Raw genomic sequence first — 23,615 nt, forward strand, 5'->3', positions numbered from 1 at the left:
AATACGAATCATGGTATACTATATTAACTAGCAGGGTTATCATTGTTAACAAAAAACGAACACCATATGAAATTAGAAATGAATACACAATTTTCTCACTTACTGCAAGAAAACATCCAATAAAGTTTAGCAAACAACATATGTTTAACACAGACACGGCCAAATGAATGGAAAACAAACAATAATTACTGTTGTAAAAGGCATGTAAATTAATTCAAACTAATTAATTCAAAAATAACACTGTAATAACGACACTTTGCAAAAACTCTTACCATTCAACTCGACCGACGCCATGAAAAAGAATGATGTAATTCCGGTCGTGAAGCATAGGTAGGTAAAATGGAGGGGAGGGGGGGGGTCTCCTACGGGATCTTTCAGGATTTTTTCGTTTAAAATTATTTTAAAAAGTGAATAGGAAACTGCGGAAGACATATGCATGCCAAAGTTGTGGTGATGCATTACTTGAATGCAAAATGTGTTTTTCATGGAAACAGTCAAAATACTTATTCATATCTATATGATATACAGGCATTGTATGTAGTATTTCCGTCGATTATCAACAGAAGAATGTATGCACTGTATAATTCTTTGTTTTTAATACCTTATCTATGTTAGATTGAAACATACCAGCATGAATCACTTTTACACAATTACTAGTTTATGATTAATAGTTTAATTATATGTCTTTCAATAGATAAACTAAATAAGCGTATGCCTTCGGCGATCGCAACTAATTATGGCGACTGACCGAAGGGATCATTCACGCAATATGCATAGCAGTTCATTATAACATTTCAGGGGTAAAGAAGAATCTCTCAACATCCCAGTAAAACTAAGACGTTAGTAGATATATATTGCTTTTACAATTTAAGACGAAAACATATTGCTCGCGAAAGTAGTTAGCATTTTTTCATGTATTTTCATACATTGCATTCTCATTTAATGTTCACTTAGAGTGAATTGTCTCTTTAAGGATTATAACTTGAATATATGTTTTATGTTACTGAGAAATAACACAAAAATATGAGTTTATTCTAGACCAACAGTCATCTGTTTTTATCAAAAATAATAAGTAAGATCCGGGTTTGACAATTCTTTTAATTCAATTTTTGTTTTATCAAAAATAATAGGTAAACATTTCATTAACATTGTATGGTCGCCATGCGAGTAGAGTTATACCTAGTCCAGTTTCTAATCTCTTTATATAGATTATCTCCTGGACACTCTGTAGTCCCAACGTCTCGGTGACCAAAGAGGCTGTAAGTCCCCTTGATGTAACCTTTTTCGACTCCGCACTGGGCCAGTGCCTTTGCGGCGTTCAGGGCGCTCTCGGGAGGTAGCGTCTCCATGAAGTTTCCCATGAAGGACGCCGCGTATGCGCAGCTGTTGTAGTGCAGTGTATGGGCGCCTACAACTCCCCAGCCTCTCCCCTCATACACTTGTCCATCCTGACCAATCAGAAAACTGTAACCTATGTCACTATAACCTGAAAAGGAATGGAAATCACAAAGGTAATATAGTTTTCATAATTTTCATGTTATTCTTTCAATGGAACTATTTCACGTACCATGTGATACCTGATAACGTTTGTGCGGGACTATTATTTCCGTTGGTGATGGAATGACGTCAAAAGATGATATCCCGCGCTAACCTCATTTCAGCGAGAACAGAAAGTTACATTCAATCTCTACTGGAGTTACTAGTTCCGCACAAACATTATCGGTTATCGCATTGGTACATGAATCAGTCTTTTTGTAATTTTTATTTGTTGTCTAATTCAATTTTATCAACAGAAGAAATTAAGTTACTCATTTTTTTTTAAATTTTAACTCAGTATCTTAAATTAGCATTTTCTATCTATAAAAAATAATCATTTGTGAGAAACGTAATTGTCTCCAAAATATATATAACTTACTAAAAATGTGTTATTTTGTTTAAAATAATTATTTCCTGTAAAACGCTGAAATAAAAGTGAATGACGTTTAAAATGTTTTAAAATGTAAAAATGTCCTTTGTGTAAAATTGAGAGTGCACATCTGAAACTATGTTGCAAAATAATTAATCAATTATAACATGCAATTCGCAAAGATAAACACTCACGAATATTCCTATGTTTATAGTAACGATAAATGAAGAAGTTATTATGACATTTAATTAAGACAGATGAAGGAATTTCGGTTTACCTCTAGTATCCATGTGGTAATTTTGAACACCTTTGAGCACGCTTGCACATTCAGTTTCCGTATGACACGTTCGACCTGCCGTGTGGTGAACAAAGAACAGATTAACACTATGTCCCAATGTCGTTCGCTGAGCTGGCCTTCTTGCACCCCATGTGTCGCGGCTAATCACATGTATGTTGTCGCAGATTGAATTTGAAGCTCCTTCTGAAACACCGTGTAAGTATAGTCATTTTAAGTTAACTAATCTCTTAATAAACAATTATTGTTGAAAAGACCAGTTGACATATTATCAAAGACACTATAAAAACAAAGATATGAAAAGGCGTAATCATGATATATGAAATGGAAATATACCACATACTCAACCATTATGAATCATTATACATGTACTCAACTAATATATATATATTTCGTACATGTCATTCCAATCTAGTAGAGTTCCTTCCCTTCGTTCAGACTTTACCGGGCCTTGTGTACAGAGTTTGAACGAAAGGAAAGGAACTCTGGTAGATCGGATGATATAAGATAAACATAATATAAGTTAAATGTCTAACTTCCGAAATAAGACTTCGGTTTGTTTTTTCATGTTTCAATCAAGGTGAAACCTAACCTTAATAATGTTCTCCTATAATATGTCCTGAAAGCGAGGAATGGAAATTCCACGAATTTGCTTGTTTTACACATATTCTATATATTTAAGCTAGAACCTTGGTTTTTGTTAATTTGTGATTATTATTAGCTGAAAATAGATCCTTGAATAGGTCGATGAACTACTGAAATGTACAAGATAAAATACTGTTAAATCTCGAAAACTTCTCAGTTCTCTCATTGTAAGACGAAGTCCTCATCATTCTTAATCCATTTAAATTCCATATTTTCTTGATGCACTTTTTTTTCTTTAATATATCGATACGAAATTATATCAGCCAATTAAATGCGACGTTACGAATGGCGACATCATTTGTACATTTTGAGGCAATTGGAACTCCTTGGATGCTTGACATGTACAGTTACGACTGCGTTTTGAAATGAAAACACAACAATTCATGAAAAAATACCTGTGTGGTGAGATGTGCAGCACCGATTAGTGGAGCCTCCATTACACTTCCCTGTGAAGTACGATCCAGAACAGTAAAGATGGTCGTCCTGACAGATCCCTCCTATCGCACTACATGGATCTACGAAAATTGTTACGGTATCATCACAATTGTATTCGTTATAGGGTTGTGTTTTATAATTTAACGTCCTATCAACAGCCAGGGTCATGCAAGGACGTGCCAGGTTTATTGGTGGAGGAAAGCCGGAGTACTCGGATAAAAACCATCGACCAGTGGTCAGTACCTGTCAACTCCCCAAATGGGATTCGAACTTGAGACCCAGAGGTGGAAGGCTTGTGGTAATATGTCGAGACATTTGTTATAAGCGGGTTCATTTCTTATATAAGTAATGATTATTGTAACATATGTGTTGTTAAGAACTACCTAAAAAAATGACAACATTTATCATAATAAACTAATTATCATGTGAATATATACACAATGTATACCTGATGATGGCACACAACATCTCCTTGAGGCAGATCCGGAACACATGTTGCTGACGTAGTTACCGGAACAGGAAGTGCTGTCATCTTGGCAAGTTCCGCCGGCATTCAAACAAAGCGTGTCGGACCCTTAAACAATGATAAAACCAATCGTTATGTATTAAGATATGTACATAGATGATATAACAAGAGTGACTAAGTGATATGAAATTTATCAAACGAGTTCAATAATTTAAAATGCCACGAGCCTTTCGCCACGAGCCTTTAAGCGAGTTACATAACAGATTATTTCATTAATTTCATATCACATAGTCACGAGTGTAAGATTCTATTTATCACATAACTTTTATTGATAGAAATATAAGCAAAACTTTAGATTTCATCTCTATATAAAACAGAAGAAATCAGGCTCGGATGTGACGTTTGTGTCTACTGAGACAACATCTGACGTCATAATAGTTTTATTACACTTGTGTCTTACGATATTTATGACATGGCTGGACGGGCTAGTTCTGTGATAAATATTGGTTATTACATCATTTATAACAGCATTTTTCTTTCCATTTAAGCGACATGATCATATGACTGGAAACAAACACGAAGAAATAATATTACGTGAAAGTGAAATATAAAGTGATAGAATTTTTTCTCTACCAATACAATTATTCAAAATATTATTTGAAAACCCTGAGATTTGATATTAATAAAATATTTGCTTAATGTAAGTTTAAAAGGTCTGCTAAAAAGCTTTAATGTTATAGTTAAAAATTGATTCTCGCGTATACAAGTGATATTTTTCAACCACGAAACCGGAAAATTTATTACCATGTGCATTTTTTGTGGATATATATGAGGAAAATCAATAAAAATGGTAGCATATATTACAGAATAACTCCACAGTCATTAGTATCTCAATCGAATCTCGAAACGAATAAACTGGATCATCAGCATTGACATTCCATTAGGATTGTCACGTGATCATTTCAGTCCTGTCACATACGGTCTAGGGCCCGTCAACAGGGTCAGAGGTAATGTTTACAGATTTTACATGAGAAAATACATCGTTAGTATTGTTACTCTTGTGAATATAAATAGTGAACTTTACCACTAGGCAACTCCTTTTATACATACTATATTGATTTCAGGTCGATAAGCCTCAAATGATATGACTATTCTTTGATCCAGTAGATATCACGCTTCGTCTAGATACCAACAAGGGGTAATTAAATGCACTTATAATGTAAAAAAATCGTGTGCGTGATGTGATATAACTATATATAATAAGAAATAGGCATACCCTGCTTGGGTGCTTCAGCAATCGACCGAAACCAACCATTGTTGACACCTTAAGCCAAAAAAATAATACGTCTGTTTAGGGTTACCCGACCGACCCTATTTTTTTTTTTTTTTTTTTTCTATGAATTTTTTTAAGTCGGGTTAGTCACCTAAGTTTCCGGCTCCGGATTGCATTGCATGGCTACCCATGCAATACAGCCTCGTGACGTCATATAGCGTTAGCAACATTACTATTTACTCAGTACATTTTATTCAGACACTAGACTGGTTTTATTTTAAAAGATACAATCAACTACACACTGCATACATGGGAAGCCGTCCTTGCATGACCATAGCTGTTAATAGGACGTTAATTAATCAAACAAACAAACAAACATTCACATATCTCGTTGATGTTTACTTGGAAAAAGACTACATTTAAATCATTTTTGATGCAATATATGTTAATATAATCTTTGAATTTGAATATCACAGCATTTCAAAATGATTTACATTATTGTTTATATAACAGTGCAACGAGTTTAACAAAACTTGTGACAAAACAAAATACAAATTCCTAAAAATTCTACAGTTTGATAGAGTTAGTAAATAAATATTTGTCTTCGCTTTTTTATATCGGGTAGACTACTTGTAGTTTTAAACACTGTTTTGTTTTGGAAATTACAGGGTCAGAAAAAGGATAGGACTGTTCATTACCTAAAGAGTAGGACATGGAAATCCATATCCTAGTCCTATCAGATTAACGCCTGTTCCGTCTTTGCATTCTACAGAGTTACCTCCCTTGCGGTTAGATGTCCATTGTGACGTCATTATTTTGTAAGTGAAACTCAAGTTGTTTTCTCTGAAAAGTATTCCGTCTTTGTATATTACAGAGTTAGCTCCCTTGTGGGTAGGTTTCGATTGTTACGTCATTTTTTTTATAATTACACTTGCTAGGCTTGTTTACTATACGCAAGTACTAGCCGATTTTGTTTACCATAACTGCATGGTAACATTGAACTTTGAACTTGCGTATGAAAATGTTCTATGCAACGTAAAGGGGCTACCTTTTGTTAAAGAAACACATGGCATTGTTTACATTTTGACACAACATTACGTGTATACTGTTGTTTTTCATAGAATTTGGGAAAAATGTAAACAATATATATATGTATTATACTTATATATGATACAAACATTTTTTAAATTACCAATGTATAAAGAAACGGGGAAAAAACCCGACCGGGCGACGTGCAGTGCTTTCATTGTTGTTAAAAATGATGGATGTCAAATGTAAACATTACCTCTGTGCCTGTGTTCGTCCTACGATCGAGTCCTTGGGGTGGACGGGCGTGAGACCCTCTGACAGAGGTCAGTTATAAACATATCCTCTTGTCTTTGTTCTGTTGACAGCTATGCGTCACCACAAATACATTGTATCCATCGAACACAAATGAAGTTGTTTCATTTATCGATGGTTATGGATCTAAGCGTAGATTATATAATCACATGGCTCCCAAGGATGTAATATCGTCAAGTCAGACGACAATCTCAAACACATTGAGCTACTTGAACACTGGTGTTTTGACAACTTCGGCAAACTCCAGTGTGTAAGCGTGCGTCAGCTTCGCCTCGCTGCACAATAACGGTCACCGAGTTCACACATGTGGCCGAGTACAAATACTTTACGTTATTACGCTATATATTAACTTTTAGTCGTCGCGGATGAATAATTTTATCTTACGTGAAGAGTCATCATTCGCTGTTCAATTGAGTAAGCTCCTACCACTTTTGACCGACTTCTATTGAATAATTACGTCACTTTCAAATGACGATTTTATTGCATAAAATATAAATAAAAAGTCGTGTGAGTGTAAATATAGGGATAGGATTTCGCTTTTATGTTAACCATGCTTGTATGGAGCAATTCCTCTAAGAATATATTCAATATGGGGCGCTAACGCGTATTTAACATATAGGCATTCATTCTGGTGCGCAAAATATTTCGATCGTGTCCGACTAAATAAAAAAAAGGAAAAGGGGAAGTTACACAAGAATAATTTATATACGGTTTCTTCAATCTTTAATTTCCTTATTTCCAAAGAACATGATCGAATATGATTTATATAATCATGAGTTCACATTGCTGTCAGTATATATAGTCTCTAATATATAAGAAAGAGGGAAAGTTTATTCAATCTTTTATTTCCTTCTTTCCAAAGAACATGGTCGAATATGATTTATATAATCATGAGTTCACATTGCTGTCAGTATATATAGCCTCTAATACATAAGAATGAGGGTAAGTTACAAAAGAATTATTAATATACGGTTCTTCAATCTTTAATTTTCTTCTTTCCAAAGAACATGATCGAATATGATTTATAAAATCATGGGTTCACATTGCTGTCAGTATATATAGTCTCTAATACATAAGAAAGAGGGGAAGTTACACAAGAATTATAGATATACGGTTTCTTCAATCTTTCATTTTCTCCTTTCCAAAGAAGACATGGTCGAATATGAAAGGTTTATGAAATCATCGCGGCACATTGCTGTCAAAATGGGGCCATGTACTAATCTCGTCATAAAGTCTCTGTCCAGGGCAGACTGTTGGGTGAACCCTTCTATCGGCATCACGATGTCCATGTAAGGTGTAGTCTTCATTGATGTGTCCCTTATCGACTCCGCATTGGATCAGTGCTCTAGCTGCGTTGCGTGCGCGGGTAGAAGGTAGAGTCGTTTCAAAGTTTCCGATGAAGGAGACAGCGTAGCCTCGGCGGTTATAATTATATGTATGGGCTCCCTCGACTCCCCAGCCTCTTCCCTCATACACTTGCCCGTCTCCACCAATCAGAAAACTGTAGCCGATATCACTCCACTCTAAAACAATACAATTCTGCTGTATAATTACCCAAACGATTAAGAACTATTCTAGCTGAATGGTTATCATTTAGATGCGTGTTTATTAATTGGCATCCTCGATATTTCATGGGTTACTATCACTATCGTTATATTCAATTATGCAATATGCTATAGCAAAACTGAAGGTTTTTTGTGCGACAACGCATGGACATTTATTTGGTCCTTTGATGTATATAAAATAGGGACACCAATGCTTAGAATTAATGTAAAAAAGTTAATGTAAAAAAATGTTTAAACGTACCATTTTATTGATATTTCAATGAATAATTTTTCCGAATCAATACGCAACGTCAATGTCAATAATATGACGTCACGATAACGTAGGGGTTTCGAACCATTCACGGATTTTTATTTTTACAGTGGTATTCAAAAAAGCCAGACTCGGTATAAAGCAAAGAAGATTCATTATAGTAGTATGAAGAAAAACTATCTGCAAAACGGAAAGTCGGATTTAGTATGATAACAAATAAAAAATAGTTATATAGATGTTCCTCAACAAGTGACTGTTGTTTATCATGGTAATCAAACTCGAGTTTGTTAATTTTCAAATTTTGAAAAGACACGAGCTTTAGCGAGTGTCTTTTTAAAATTTGAAAATTAACTAACGAGAGTTTAGATAAACATGATAAACAACAGTCAAGCGTTGGGGAACTTATTTATCCCATAACTTAACTCTATATTTATACCGTGGTGACCATTCTCTCGTCTTCATTCTGGGAAACTTACCACCATACAATGCGTAGTGATAACTTCCCGCCATAAAATATAGTGCATAAATAGAGAGCCAATATTCTATTGTTTAACACTTTGAATAAGCAACTACCTGTTAAACAGTGAATACAATGATATTTAAAAGAAAACGCGCTGTGAAAAGTAGCCCGAAGTTGAGAGCCAAACGGAATCAAGAGATCTTGGAGTTGACCAATCAGAGGCGCCTGAGGTGTGTAAACATAAACGATAACCAACTGCTATGGGATTTATCACATGGGTTTTCCATTGTGAACCATGCATAGTTATGGGATAAATTGCAGTGCATTATTTCTCTGTTAGATGTTACACTCCGAAATTTTATTCCCTAGTCTAATCCACCGATACCTACCTTTGTCGTTAATGTGGTAGTTTTGAATACCTCGAAGAATACTAGAACAACTGCTAACATCATCACATGTGTCGGTAGCTGTATGATGGACAAAGAACATGTTCACTGGATCAGACAGTCCACTTCTGGTTGTTGGACTTCTTGCGCCCCAATCGTCACGGCTAATCACATGTATGTTGTCGCAGATTCGATCCGAGGTCCCTCCTGAAACACAGGTTATATAGTTGTATTACTTGTATCACACATTTGATGTAGTGTTACCTCAAGCTACGTAGCAGTTAGTGTCATAAGCAATTCACGCCATCTTGTAGGATAGTCATTTAGCAAGAACGCTTGAATCAGACGCTTCATTCGTGTGTTACAAGTATTGCGCGTCAAGTATTATTAAAACGAATTACGGAAACAGACTTGAATATGTCCGGACTCGGACACAGTGCTTGCATCTTAGAATTCAGTGTAGAACGAGCATTTGTGGTAAAAGTATTCTGAATTTTCTAGAAATTAATCAGGCATTTTAATGAAATCTTGTTCAATTTACATGTGGAGCAAATATATTTGTAGTAGTATACCATGTCCGAGACATTACTACTATATTTCTTAATTAGAACACCGTTGTGTAACAATAAATATCAGACAAATCATGTCTCTGCTCAGGCCCAACATCAGGTCTGTACGACTATTGCCAAGAACTTACTGGGCGGAATAAAACTAACACCCCGAATTCAAAACTGGTAGTCGATTATTTTGACTTGTCCTAATGCGGAATGCCAGTACACACTAAAAGCGGAATGAAAACGGACCATAAAAAACACAGAAACAAATGAGATAAAGTTCAATATGTTATTGGTCTTTTTTAGCAATCTCTTCATAAAATCCTTTTTTTATTTTGTTGGTATCAAAAGTATAATTAAACTGTTCGTCTGTACTAGACCTGGCTTTAACTTTGCACTAACACAAACTCGCAAATTATGAAATGGCTTCCAACAGAACAATTAACATTTCTAAGCAATATAATCACATCATTATCTAATTTCCATATTTTTTTCTAGCCAAATAGTTAAGCTTCTGCGTAGCCCGATTAGCTTTTTGGGAAGAACTTGTTTAGTAAATTAGAGTTAATCCCTCTTGGACGACACCGGTGTGTAAGATGTTTATAATATAAACATCACAAGTTGTCGTTTAACCACAAAACAATATCATAACAATTCACACATTTGTTTCACAATATTATATTATTCCAGAAAATTATCGGTTAACTCTGAATATGGTTGTGCGGTTCCTTGTTATACAAAGTCAGAATTTCACGAAAACTTGTATAGGTAGTTAGCAGATTGATCCGTTATCAAATGTGCAATCGGCATGTTAATTCAAGAATTCACACACGAACCTGCCCAGACATAGATTTTGGCAGATAATCCATTTAAAAGCATTGGAAATGTTAACAGAACCCTTATCGAGAACATGTAAAATCGTTAGTACATGTAGGTCAATATTTAGATAGACACCTTCAGTTCTGAGTATAGACGCACTACATGCGTACAATTTACTCGGAGTTCGTCTCAAACGTACATGTATACCCCAAACGTATTATCAATTTCATGTGAATTAGAAGTATTCCACTACTGATACAATTAGTGAAGAACTACAATATCAATGGTTTTATAAATACTAAGTTTCTTGTAATCAAATAACATTACAGTTCTTCACTACGCTGAGAACTGGATATCGACTCCCGCATACTCCCACATACTCCCCCATATTCCCACATACTCCCGCATACACCCGCATATTTCCACATACCTCCGCATACTCCCACAGAATGAGGAGACAACATGAAAAACAAGCATTTAGAATATAACTGTACATAACCAACTAAAATGTTACCAATTCTTGAGACAAAAAATGAAATAAAAAAAGAAGAAAATAATTTTCAAAACTACAAAGTGACAATTAACATCATAACATAATTATTCTTTTATTATTTGTTCCATAAGATAAAACACTATAGTCTGTAACTAAATTGTTCCGATGACAGTATAACGCAAGAACCTACTGGCATGCATATCAAGCCACTGCAACATCGCAAATGGTGCGAAATCATAGGTTTCGCAGACGCGGCACATAAGGCATGTGGCACTGCATGGACACAGAAAATCAACGTTCAAATTGGAATTTTAGATTTATTTTTTAAATTGAAAGTTTTATCGTCATAATGCATGGTGGTAACATATGTATTTTAGTATGCTAGACAGTTATCAAATCAAAACATGCAATTGTTGTTTTGCTCAGTGACTATCTGGTTTGTCGGATCGGTTCGTGTACAAAGTTGCAAGTAGAAATTTCTTTGTTTGACTATATGAGGAGTTATTATATATGTCCACTTTACGTTACGCTCTCTGTTTTAGGTCTTCTTGAAATAGAAAAGAAAAGAAAAAAGCAGAGCTTCGCACATTCGATGCTATGCCATGCCCAACCGCTGACAAAGAAAAGCATTGATCAAAGTACGCCACAAAAAAAAAAGAAAAAAAAAGATGGAAACACCGAGTCAATATGCTATATACTGAATGTCACGTGATCATGTATTAGCCAATGAAAATAGTGAAAAATCAGAGCATATCAAATATTTATCAATAATCTACATACCAACAATTAAGGAGAAACCCATAGTCACCACCAGCAACAACTTTGGAAACGACATCATCATCTTGTTCATCGAGACGTTCTGGTGAGAAACACTTCCACAAATGTTCTCCGTCTGTGGCCGGGCTATTATATAAAAATCTGTTTCGGAAAATCCCCCCCCCCTTTCCAAGTGTTGGTCGTTTGCCAGTTACAAGAGATGACAATAGGGAAGAAAACAAACTGAGAATGTTTACTTCTCAATACGTGACGAAACCGTAAACAAATCCTTTCTTTCTCGCTTTGAAGTGTTGGTCTCTTGCCAGTTACTTGAGATGAGAACTAGGAAGAAAACAAGCTTGGAATCACGTAGTTTGAAGTGGTGACCCCGCGCAATTACAATATGTCAGTCACACAATAAATCGACGAGGCGGTTGGACAGGAATCGGATGTCTAAAGTTTTCAAACTTAATGGGTCTAATGGGTCAAGAGCTGGCCTATAGACGCCAATTTTTCAAACTTGAAACTGTCTAACTTTACTCCCTTTCCTGATTAGGGAAACATATGTACAAAATTACTTACATCTTGACATCCTGATACACATTGTGATTTCACATTATAATATTTTCAAATTCTAAGTGCACTTAAGTTATAGTTATATAAAGTAAGTATTTATACCGATAATTCTGCGTCGTAAGTTAAGGAAACTTATAAACTAAAAAAATGTTAATTTTCATAACGCGGGTCATCGTATGTTTCCCGCCGTCGTCCTTAATACCGCCCAGTAGTAGACTATCACTGCGCCACACAGCAAATTAGCGATTACGCAGGAAATTTTGCATGTTTGGTATTGTAACGTCATCTTATGCCATTGATATATATTTTCTGATGTGATTAATGTTTTTTTAAGAAACCTTTATGTTTTGCTCCGGAAAGGTAGTGGGCCTTCAAAGTGCCAATGTTGGTGGTATTCATTAATTCATTAAACTTTCAAAAGTAACTTTCTATAGAAGAAGACCTATCTAGATATATAATGGACATTTAAGCAAGTAATGGAATTCGTCACCTATGTCTTGAGTAGTACAGTGCGGACATTTTCTTTCTTCAAACCTAATATTTTGCAATCTAACAATTTCCAGGTTCTCCCTTTTCCACTTTTTTGCTCCGGACGCTGGCAAATAGAAAAAAATCAAATCATTATACAATTTGGAGGGTCGATGGGTCGATGAAGATTAACTTAATAATATAAGTTTAATAGAAAATAAGAATAAAAATAGTAACCCATAATTACCAACCAAATTATAATTCATTCCAATGTATAAAGATTCTGGCAACATCTGATAAAACGTCCTGATGATCTTTAAATTACCGCTTTCAGTTATAGAAATTATTGTAGATTGCGAAAGTGACAAATACTTTGCATACTAGAATTTTTTTTTCGTTTAAATTTTTGTTTCCGTATATTTTCCAGCTAGGATAGCAGTAAATGGCTAGATAAAAGGAGATAAACGAAAATGACCAACAATGCCTGAAAATACATAACGTTTTACCTTTAACGCATGTTCTATTCTACAAACTCGCTAAATGTAGGGTAGGGTTTTATACTGAAAGTAAGAATGTCAGTAAGTTTATAAACGGCATGATATTCATTTGTACTTACAAATCACAGAAAAATCGGATGTTACATTTTTTATTCGTAGCAGAAATTACATTTTCTCTTATACCTACACGTGTAATACTGGTTGGTCTCGGGCAATACATGTCGCCTGAGGCTGACGGTATTGTATGGCTACTCGTACAATATAGCTTCGAGACGTCACAACGTCAACAAAGTTACTATTTTCTCGGCACATTTTTTTCCCAGAAACTAAGCTATGTGAACTTTAAAAGATGCAAACAACGAGATTTTCATTGCAATATCACATAATTTTCATGTATTGAGAATTTACTTGCTGTCGCGGTATTTTTTTCGAATTTAATATAAAATACTGGATATATAATTATAGTAGTAAAATTGCAATAAAACGTCGAGGTATGAGAGAGAAATACTCTTTCATATGTGGATATGAAGGATAGGGAATTTCTACCTTCGGGATCACAAAATGTTGTAAAACCCGTGGCTACAACGTTTTGTGACCTTCGGGTAGAATAATCCTATCCATTATATCCACATTTGAATAATCTTACAATAAGCATCTCCACTTTCATAGCCAATAGAAATACATATATATGATGTATAAGCATATTTAAATATTTGCCTATGGATTTATTTGCGGATGTACTATCCGCTATGATATTTTTTTCTGATTCAAACTCAGTACAATGGTTACAATTTTCATAATAAGACCTATATCTGCAGGGTTACTTAACGCGATGGTTGTTGTTATCTGAACGATGCCCTATATTTCAAAGATGTCCCTTTTCGGGCGTATAAATTTCTTATTACATGTAACATGTTGATTAATGATTGTTACGCCGTTAGATAGTTGGTAGCATGTCAGATATCATCCATGTGTATTTTGTTTTACCTATCCGCACCGCCAACTTCTTTATTTCATGCAATTTGTACGTTATCGCAAAGCAATTCTCTACATAATCATACACAGATGCCACACGAAATATTTTCAAAGTAGAGCCAAATGTCAAAACAAAATATCAAATTTATGATGGAAAGCCTCAAAAAACTAATTCAGTTTGAATATGGATAGTATTATTTATTACGTGTATAAATGTGAGTATTTTGGGTACTTTTAGCTGTTACCTTATCGACACTTTTTATTCATCGAAATAGTTACATTTTTTTAGTTTTCAATTTCAAAATAAAACTCATGATAACTATTAACATTGATTAAGTTTGAAGTAATCCTTTTAAATAAAGTACACAAAACCGGGGTTTCTTTATTGCTATACATGTATCGACGTTATAATAACGAGATTGTAATATAGCTTATACAATTGACTCCATTCTGGTATACAGTTCTAATAATCTCACCCGCTGATATCGTCCTTGGTGTTATCTGCTCAAGGTCACGTTTGTGGGAGGTTTTCGGCCGGTTGTCTTCAGCGCCGTGTTTACAATTTTAAAAACAACACCGTGTGAATTTTGATAGATACATTCAAACACTGTCATGGCGTTAATAATTGTTGAACTCCCGATCATCAATGGAGAATGGAATTAGACACTTATATGACCGTATCTTTAAAGCGTATGTCTATGTTAAGATTTTTGTTACATAACTCAACCAGTATAATATTAGGCCGTATCCAAAAAAAATCTTTCTACGAAATATGAAGTGTCTTAAAAATGCTCCACCGCTGAAAAATGGTAAAAAAGGAACAGACGATTTAGTTTTCTTCTTCAGTTACAAAAGTTACTTACTTTGCACCATTAAAACCATTGAAAAGTTTGAGCTTCTAATTTTACTTCAAGTTAAAAATATGAACAATATTTAATTGCATCCCGAAAAAAATCCATATACTATATGGAATTAAGTACTGATTGTGCATGCAACAAACACGAAACGAATTATTTCATATTTTTTGTGTTAATTAGACATAAATATACACGCTAAAACATGTAAACATGTTGTTCAAATAATGAATATAATTTATGCTCTGTCGGTGGTGGAGCATCTTTAAACTTATGAAGAGCTAAAACCATTGACTTTTATCCTAGATTTACATTGAAATGTTGTGTTGTGATAGTTTCCTCAATATGAAATATCAACTCAATTGCGTTTAATTAAACGTTTGTATTTTTTTTTTGTTTTTTTTGTTTTTTTGCAAAAACAATTACAACATGATCGGGCACAAGTAAACACAACTTATAAATCCCTTTCCCACTATTCTGACGTAAATCCAATATTGAAAAAAATATTAAAATATTATTTCAAAAACGGCAAATAATAGGTAATCATTTGTATACTTATCTATCTTGGCCCGGTTAAGAGGGCACTATTATCTCATAATAATTTTGAGGGATGACGATATTGAGGGGACAATTATATAGTGACCTCTCAATCTGGCAATAAATGGGTTTCAGTACATCCCCCTCACATGTGTATGACCCCTTTTCATTTGATTGTAATACAAACACTTCAAGGGATATTATTCCCATCTTAGTTACCTCCCTTGCGAACAACCATCTTGAATTGAAATCCATACTGCGCATAATTTTTACGTGACATTGAAGAAAATAACGCCAGTAACGTTATTTTCAAATGGATATTGCATATAGCAAATTAATTAAAAAAAAAATAAAACTAAACATATGAAGAAGACAATCCAGTAAACACAACTAGTTAATAAGTCGAAATTTCGATTTAGAAAGTCGAAATTTTGCATTAGTAAGCCGAAATTTCGAGTTTAAAAGCCGAAATTTCGAGTTAGTATCGTGTAACTAACATAAAAAAACTGATTTATTTTTATACACTTGGTTCTAATCCTTTCGGGTTTCATGAAGATAGAAGTTTATATCAATATAGAAATAGTGAATTGTCACCCGTAGAAAAGCAACACTTGTTTCCTTCCCTATCCACAGTCTTGTCGGCATCTTGACGTCTTGATCGAAACGCACCGTTATATTTACGCCATGTAATTATAGAATATTGACGTCAAAATAGATTCACGCTCAATCTAACACCTCTTCAATAGTTCATGCTTCACTGGACACTATTGCAAATGATACCCAAGCGAAGAGGCAATCAGAATTCAGTACCATGTCACGTGATGTACTAAATAGATATATGTCTTGATCAAATTGAATAAACAAAAGAAAAACTCCAAAAGAGGAACAAGTGTAAATGTCTTTATTTGTGTATTCATTTAATCGTAGATTGGCTGAAGAAAAAATCAATTGGCAGGCGCCACCAAGTGTCCACTAAAGGTGGTATACCTGCTGGCGTAGTAATATGATTTCAGATTTCGTCTTGCGATTAAGTAGACTTGTTGATTCTGGTCTAATGATAAGTAGATGGTGTTTGATGAGGTACCCCAGCTTGGCAGACTTTCGGCCCACACTGTTACGATCCATTCGTCATCCTCGTTCTCGCCCGCAGCAGATCTGAATAACTGGACCGCGGCCTTTAACAAACATATATAGAAGTTACACAGCGAGGGGTTGTTGGATATAGAATTTATTTCACACACGTGAGTTTTTAGAAATGAAGGTTAAAAAAGACAAGGGGAAAAAGTATTTCGATCAAAGCTCACCGTATCATAATGCGTACGGAATGTATCCACATGTGCTACAAACAAATCGTTAATTAACAACTGCGATGTTTATTTGATATAATGAGAGCTGAATAACACACAATTATTGTAGTAGAAAGTATTCATGGAAACAATGTAAACGAGTTGGACCAAACCTAGCGTATTTCACAGCACTGTAAAACAGGGATTGCTCCGGAGTTATTGCACGTATTAAAACGATAACATTTTTATAGTGCGCGAGTGTGTGTTCAGCAAGGTCACGCTTCACTGTTTTATACTTTGGCCTGGAATACGGTGTGTACTGTAAATAACACACACTCGACAAATACTCGGGATCACAAAATGTTGCAAAACCCTCGGCAAGCCTCGGGTTTTACTACATTTTGTGACCCTCGGGTACAATATCCCTATCCTTCATATCCACATATGAAAGAGTCTTATAATATGCACATATGAAAGAGTCTTATAATATGCTTTGTGATTGGTTGATTCCCATGAATGGTACTATTTCTACGCGTGGGAAACGACCTTCTTTTTTGCTACAATAATTTACCACGAAATGCTGGATTGAACGACGACACCTCACTTATCTGTAGATTTATAACGGTGCGTAAAAACAGTATCAATTCTCACCTTCTCGTATCGATTCGAACATGATAATAGATGAAAACATCTTTCAAATCTCCTAAATCAAACAGTTAAAGTTCAAAGCGATGACAAAATCATGCATGACAACAACTGTGAACGACTTTTGGGGAATGTGTTTTCGTGCTGAACGTCAATCTGTGACGTCAAGAAAACGTCACAATATAAACGGCGCATTGGTACTTGACCGACTTTTGTTTTCTAGTGATACGGTCCTAATCTAGCTGATCGATTGATGAATTATCGGGTGGAAAACTCAAAACGGGAAAAAACAAAGACAAATACTAGTCATATGATAAATAGAATCTATCATTCGTTTCCCTTCATATTTGATTGATGATACTCGTTTCGATTTTTTTTGTGCATTTTTTCTCGCCAAAGGCTCGCAATTCTTAATTCTCAACTGGTATTTTAAATGTAATATGAAGGGAAATGAATGACAGATTCTCTATGTATCAGTTAAAGAAGTCATATCAATCACTGTATTCTAGATAACACTGGATCTTTTTAAATATATGTCTATATCAACGTTAGAAAAATGACGGGCGTATACGGACCAACACAGCGTTGTGGAAATAAACTAAAAGCAAAGCATGTTTTGACAGAAACACATTGTACCATTCTTTATAATATCGACTGCTTTAGTGTGAAACTACTGTCAAAACTATGTTGATAAAGTGTATATCGACAATGCGTATATAGGTCATCGTACAAATGTTCATATACTATGTTATATAGGGACGATTGCAATGCGTATTGCCTCGATAATCCCTTCGGTCAGTCGCCATAATTAGGCTTATGTGGTTTATCTAAAGAAAGGCATATCAAACTGGTGTACAGTTTAAAGTCAAAATAATAAATAATTTACCCGCAAACACACTCAATATAACTCATTTGTACATTGCTAAGCGTACCAAACAGAACTGGTGTCAGTCTGGTTTTTTATAAACAAAAGATAAACATTACACCATATGAACAAACGCGCCAAAAGTGGGGATCTCGTTAAGGGCCATACAACATTAATCTTAGAACCAAATGGAAACTCAAGTAAACAAATAAATATCATTATAAATATCAAAAAGCAATGTCTTTCATATTTGTTCTGTTATACGTAATGTGTTACCTAAAAAGTTTGAAAATTTTAAAAACTAGTTGAATAGATTTTCATCAAACTCTCCTAGTTCATTTGTAATTTCTTTACATTATACTCAGAAATACACGTTTTGTAACAATGTGTAAAAATAATGATATGTTTCTAGATTATGTAAATATATTACCGTTTTTCTTTCCTGTGCAGCTACAACAATATTGAAGACATAAATGCCGGCCTCCGGAGCTGTGAACTTCCCAGACGTAGGACTGTATCCCGACCCGTGGTTGTGAAGTACACTGGTGTATGCCAATACTTGACCATCTAAAGGACCCGCGTTCGACTCCATAGCTGTGAGGAAGGACACAGGAGTTCTAGATGATCCTGAAATAATATGTAACGTTCATGTACATTCATGTCAGCTAATAAAAATGTATTTCCTGACAAATAATAAAAATAATTGAGAAAATTTAATTATACAATAGCAATATTACTCTAACAAAATATTGCTGTTATTGGTATACAGATGCATGAGTGATATCTAAAACGGCTGTTTATCTGCCATAAGGATCTCGATAAAATCCAGATTTCATCATACAAAACCAATATTTACTCACTTTCTGATAAGACAAAATTGTATCACCGATAAAAAAAACGAAGTTTGGTTATTGATGAGAACCATGCCAAGACAGCTAGTATCCATAGTAATGGTTACAAACACTGTCAGCCCCGGGCCAATACCTGCCGTCTATAAAATCAAAACATATATATTTTGGATAAGTTTGAGAGACAGCTTTTCATTGCGTGGTAAGAGTTCACTCCCTTGCGTAACAGAAACTCACACCACATCTTGCGATCCCATGTCATCTCCTGTATGAATGAAAACTGCATGCGTCTCATTTTAGTATCATAATACTACTACTCGGCTCCCTTACAGGTCAGTTTTCAACCTTCAGTATGGAGTCACATCTCCCTTGACATTTTTTTACAAAAGAAGTAGAAGCATTGATATGGATAGTGTTTGTCCATTGATCGATGGACAGAGATTTGTATCACAGCGACCCCAGCCTTGTATTCGATTGCTTGTTCAAAGCTTTCTTGTTCTTTTTTTTGTTTTGGTCAATGAGGGCAATGACGTCAACTAATTATGATGACCACTGAGAGTCTCACCAACAGGAAGCGCATCTGAATTTCCACCCTGGGGAGGGGGAGGGGTGGGGTGAGGTCATTTTCCCAGGTCTAGTATTAGAATCAAGTCAACTTGACTTGGTGTCCCCATTGCTAGATGGCCACACTACCGACAGACGTTCGCGACGCATTCTTGCGCGTTGTGATGCTCGACTTTTGTCTTGTGCTGTTACCAGTCTAGTTATCAGACTGAACATCAGCTGAAATTGTTATTCATGCGTGTTCATGTTCAGGGAATCGTGGTGGCATGATTTGTAGCGGCTTTTCGCTTTGGTGGCATCTTACTTATTAGATAAAGTGCAAAACAAATTCAGACGTAAGCATCGTAACCCAGGAAAGTGTCTAGCCCACTACTTTAAAACTAGATACTGTACTGTTTTTTTCATTGAAGCCAGGATCTGTTTCTAATGTAAAATATAAATGTCCTTCATTTACACACATAGCAGGCGCAATTATAACATAACTGTTACATACTGTGTCTTATATTACATGTAGAACTACATTATGTGCTCTTAACAGAAGAAAAAATCCAGCTGGATTTAATAAAAACGGCAGTAGCAACATAAAACCCATCATATGTATATATATGAAACTCATGTGTTGGCTAGTAGTATTCAAGGGAACAACCAACTAAATGAAAAACATACCTTCGGAATGGCCCCTGTGTATTTTAACCCGGCCGCTGATTGGCTGGCTAATTATGAATTTCAAAAGTAAAAATGTTTTCTGACAGGTAATTAATCCTAGATAACCATGATATGAACTTGGAAATTCATATTGAGATTTAGGTTCAAAATATCAATTTTGATAATGAATAGGTAAAAACAATAGAATTTCAGGATTTTTTTTAGTGCAAAATGCGCCTGATTTCAATATACATGTAGCTACCCTGGCTGAAGGACCAAAACTTTTTTTCTATCTAGTGTTATATGAGAACATAGATTTTAAATATAGAACACAAAAGTTAAATAATATTCATTTGTTTTAATAATACATAACAAAACTTTAACAAACTTAAACACTGTAGTCTATGTAAAAGTATTTAGTTGGTTGTTCTCTTCAACTGTTAACCCGATATTACATGACAGAAGTGGGACAATGCGGGAAAATGAATTGGCTTCGATACGCCCGCGTTCACCGCGTGCAGACATAAGTATGGCTGTTGTTGTCAAAAATGTACTCCGTCATTGGTACACAGAGGATTTTTATCTGTCATCCTTTCATGCCTCCAAAATGTACAAAATAATGATAGCAAAGTTTGGTTGTTTGCATAGTTAACATCGATTACGAATGAAACCTTGCGTTTATTTGATCTTGCAACCTCATCTTAGACCGTCAATATACTTTTATTCTGAAATTTTTGTGTTCAATTAACTTTAAATGTTCGGTTTAGAAAGGCAGTGGGCCATTAACAATCATGTACGCCATAATGACGTCACAACGTTTAAGATTGGCTCGACAAGAGGACATTATACCGGAAATGTGAGATGCTCCATCGCCGATAGACCATAAATGATACTCATCATTTGAACAACAATTGGTATTTAATTGTGTATATGTATGTCTAATTAACACAAAATATAATATAAATTTTTTTTTTTTTTTTTTTTTTTTTTTTGCTTTTGGTTCGCATTTAGAACTTCATTCTATATAGAACATAGTGCCACGAAATTTTTTCGGGATGCAATTAATTATTTGTAATATTTTTATCTTGAAGTAAAATTAGAAGCTCAGACTTTCCAGTGGTGGTAATGGTGTAAAGTAAGTAACTTTTGTAACTGAAGAAAAATACCAAATAGTCTGAACCTGTTTTTGATAGTGAAAAAATACCATTGTCAGCGGTGGAGCATCTTTAATATAAATATGTTTTCAAGTTGCTCAAAAGTCAAGGATAACGTCATTTTGACAGCATTTTGCGAAATGTATTTTTATGAAAATCGTTGCTAAGATGATATTTTTTACTTCTGTTACCTGTTTGTATTCAAAATATAAAATATTTGATTGCAGACAATTTGCAAATAAAATATTTGTTTTCTGTATGTATCATACTTCTATCATTTATTACAATGATATATGGTATTTGGCGGTCTGCACCTACCGGGTATTCCTGGCATGCCTCTTGGTCCTTGGTCCCCGGCGGGACCCTGTGGTCCGTCTAAGCCATCTCGTCCTGGCAATCCTGGCACTCCTGGTGCACCTCTCTTGTTTTCACACTCTACCTTCAGCTTACATCCGGATGATCCGTCATCGTCCATCTTCCTATCGTAATTATCCATTTTGTTTCGTTTGGCATAATAGTTTGAATATTTGTCTTTGTCACAACTCACTGTCGCAATGCACACGAGGGTGAAGATACAAATAACTGATAAATGCATTGTTAAATCTTTTGAAACGTCTCCTTGATCTTTTAATCTAAAACATGAAATCAATATAAAAGTTCCACATGTGACAATGAGCGTTTGATGTTAGTATGATACGATTCTTTGCATCTAGATTCTAAATAGATTGCAGAACAAAATCATAAAACATGATAGAAACTGAAGACAAATATTAGTTTAAAGAAACTCCCTCGACATTTCACAAACACTGACAAATATGCACTATATATAAAATTTCTTCTTTTTGTAATATAATTAATATCTTTTATCGGAATCATAGAAAAAAAACTGACAGGATTCTCGTAAAAGAAAAATGATTTTAATGCTCAAAAGAATAAATATATTTGATATTGTCACAGTAAATCAATCAGACGTAATTTATTGTGTCGTCCCACTTAGTTACACCAGTGTTTAACGCCGAAAGGCGGCCTACATCTAATTACACCAGGGAGGACAGTACAACTGATCATTTAACAATCTAACCAAGATTAATTCAAACAAAAACATTTTAAATTCTATAGTACTGTAACCTTAGCGCTGGTCATTCTAAGCTGTATTTATCTTGGAATTGATTTAAACTAGACCATTTTAATTATTATTCAATTCAATTAATTTATTTCTATTTTTGACATCCTTAAACAAGGATCGAAGGCAAATTACAAAAATAGCATTACATGTATAACACAATGATAATACAATATTTAAAGAATGGCGAATGCGCATACTTGTAAGATACAGCAGATGAGTTTTGTTTTAATTTTAGATCAACCATTACTCTATTCGTATTGCATATACATATTCATTAAAATTCAAAAGATAACAACGATGACAAATTTGTAATAGATAATAATAAATGTTTATATCATTTCTAAAGGTTGATTTCTATATTCTGTTGCATAGTAGAGTTTTTGTACACTAAACAGATGTGCTTGGTTAAACATTTATAAAAAAAATCAGATTAGCAATTTGAAGTTTCGATTGGAAATATTACAAAAATGAAACGAAAATTTGATTTTTGACGAGCTTTCTAACGGAATTATAGAATTAAATATGCAAAGAATAGTCGGACAAAACGTACAACATAAACGAAAAACAAAACATGTTTGACGGAAAAACAATCTTACCAGTTGTTAAGCTCGCACATCTCTGTTTCAAATGCTTTTTCCACGTCAGCGTTCAGAACTTAAATATTGTTTCGCCAGGGTTTCTTTTTCTACAATGACCTTTTCATATAGCTCAAATTATTAACATATGTTATATATTTTCTCACGCTCTGGTATTTTAGCATAGGCTAATATAAATGCGATATCAAACGAACACGAATTTAACATTACTTACAAACAGCTGTGGGTAATGTTACATATACTCTGCATATATATATATTGTTTTCATATTTAAGCATTTATTGTGCGCACAACCTGTCTGTAGGTTTGCATACTGTTTTAAAGTATTTCATTTC

General features: G+C 34.5%; 3 protein-coding genes across 3 annotated transcripts; all 3 read right to left on the reverse strand.

Annotated features, from left to right (window-relative positions):
* Positions 1-1,080: 1,080 nt before the first annotated feature.
* On the reverse strand, positions 1,081-4,208 carry LOC138335500 (peptidoglycan-recognition protein SC2-like). The gene is made up of 4 exons (XM_069284615.1): positions 3,730-4,208; positions 3,242-3,361; positions 2,184-2,387; positions 1,081-1,486 (listed from the first exon to the last, which is right to left on the reverse strand). Exons 1-4 carry the CDS (start codon positions 3,773-3,775, stop codon positions 1,143-1,145), a joined length of 714 nt encoding a protein of 237 aa, XP_069140716.1. The 5' UTR covers positions 3,776-4,208; the 3' UTR covers positions 1,081-1,142.
* A 2,982-nt stretch (positions 4,209-7,190) lies between these two features.
* Positions 7,191-11,827, reverse strand: LOC138335502 (peptidoglycan recognition protein-like). The gene is made up of 3 exons (XM_069284617.1): positions 11,669-11,827; positions 9,026-9,229; positions 7,191-7,884 (listed from the first exon to the last, which is right to left on the reverse strand). Exons 1-3 carry the CDS (start codon positions 11,736-11,738, stop codon positions 7,541-7,543), a joined length of 618 nt encoding a protein of 205 aa, XP_069140718.1. The 5' UTR covers positions 11,739-11,827; the 3' UTR covers positions 7,191-7,540.
* A 4,609-nt stretch (positions 11,828-16,436) lies between these two features.
* On the reverse strand, positions 16,437-23,405 carry LOC138335501 (complement C1q subcomponent subunit B-like). Its single transcript, XM_069284616.1, has 4 exons — positions 23,281-23,405; positions 21,877-22,190; positions 18,778-18,974; positions 16,437-16,726 (listed from the first exon to the last, which is right to left on the reverse strand). The coding sequence occupies exons 2-4, from the start codon at positions 22,151-22,153 to the stop codon at positions 16,496-16,498; spliced, it is 705 nt and encodes a 234-aa protein (XP_069140717.1). The 5' UTR covers positions 22,154-22,190; positions 23,281-23,405; the 3' UTR covers positions 16,437-16,495.
* Positions 23,406-23,615: the final 210 nt, after the last annotated feature.

Source organism: Argopecten irradians, chromosome 11 (assembly GCF_041381155.1).
Source record: "Argopecten irradians isolate NY chromosome 11, Ai_NY, whole genome shotgun sequence".
NCBI lineage: Eukaryota > Metazoa > Mollusca > Bivalvia > Pectinida > Pectinidae > Argopecten > Argopecten irradians.

Coding starts and splice junctions, on each gene's coding strand:
- LOC138335501 (XM_069284616.1), bottom strand. CDS start 22,153: ATGCATTTATCAGTTATTTGTATCTTCACCCTCGTGTGCATTGCGACA. Junction 18,975..21,876: donor AGGCATGCCAGGAATACCCG/GTAGGTGCAGAC, acceptor ATATTATTTCAG/GATCATCTAGAACTCCTGTG. Junction 16,727..18,777: donor CTGCACAGGAAAGAAAAACG/GTAATATATTTA, acceptor TGTTTGTTAAAG/GCCGCGGTCCAGTTATTCAG.
- LOC138335500 (XM_069284615.1), bottom strand. CDS start 3,775: ATGTGTTCCGGATCTGCCTCAAGGAGATGTTGTGTGCCATCATCAG. Junction 3,362..3,729: donor ATGTTGTGTGCCATCATCAG/GTATACATTGTG, acceptor CAATTTTCGTAG/ATCCATGTAGTGCGATAGGA. Junction 1,487..2,183: donor TTACCACATGGATACTAGAG/GTAAACCGAAAT, acceptor ATTCCTTTTCAG/GTTATAGTGACATAGGTTAC.
- LOC138335502 (XM_069284617.1), bottom strand. CDS start 11,738: ATGAACAAGATGATGATGTCGTTTCCAAAGTTGTTGCTGGTGGTGACT. Junction 9,230..11,668: donor GGGTTTCTCCTTAATTGTTG/GTATGTAGATTA, acceptor CCTGTGTTTCAG/GAGGGACCTCGGATCGAATC. Junction 7,885..9,025: donor CTACCACATTAACGACAAAG/GTAGGTATCGGT, acceptor GTATTGTTTTAG/AGTGGAGTGATATCGGCTAC.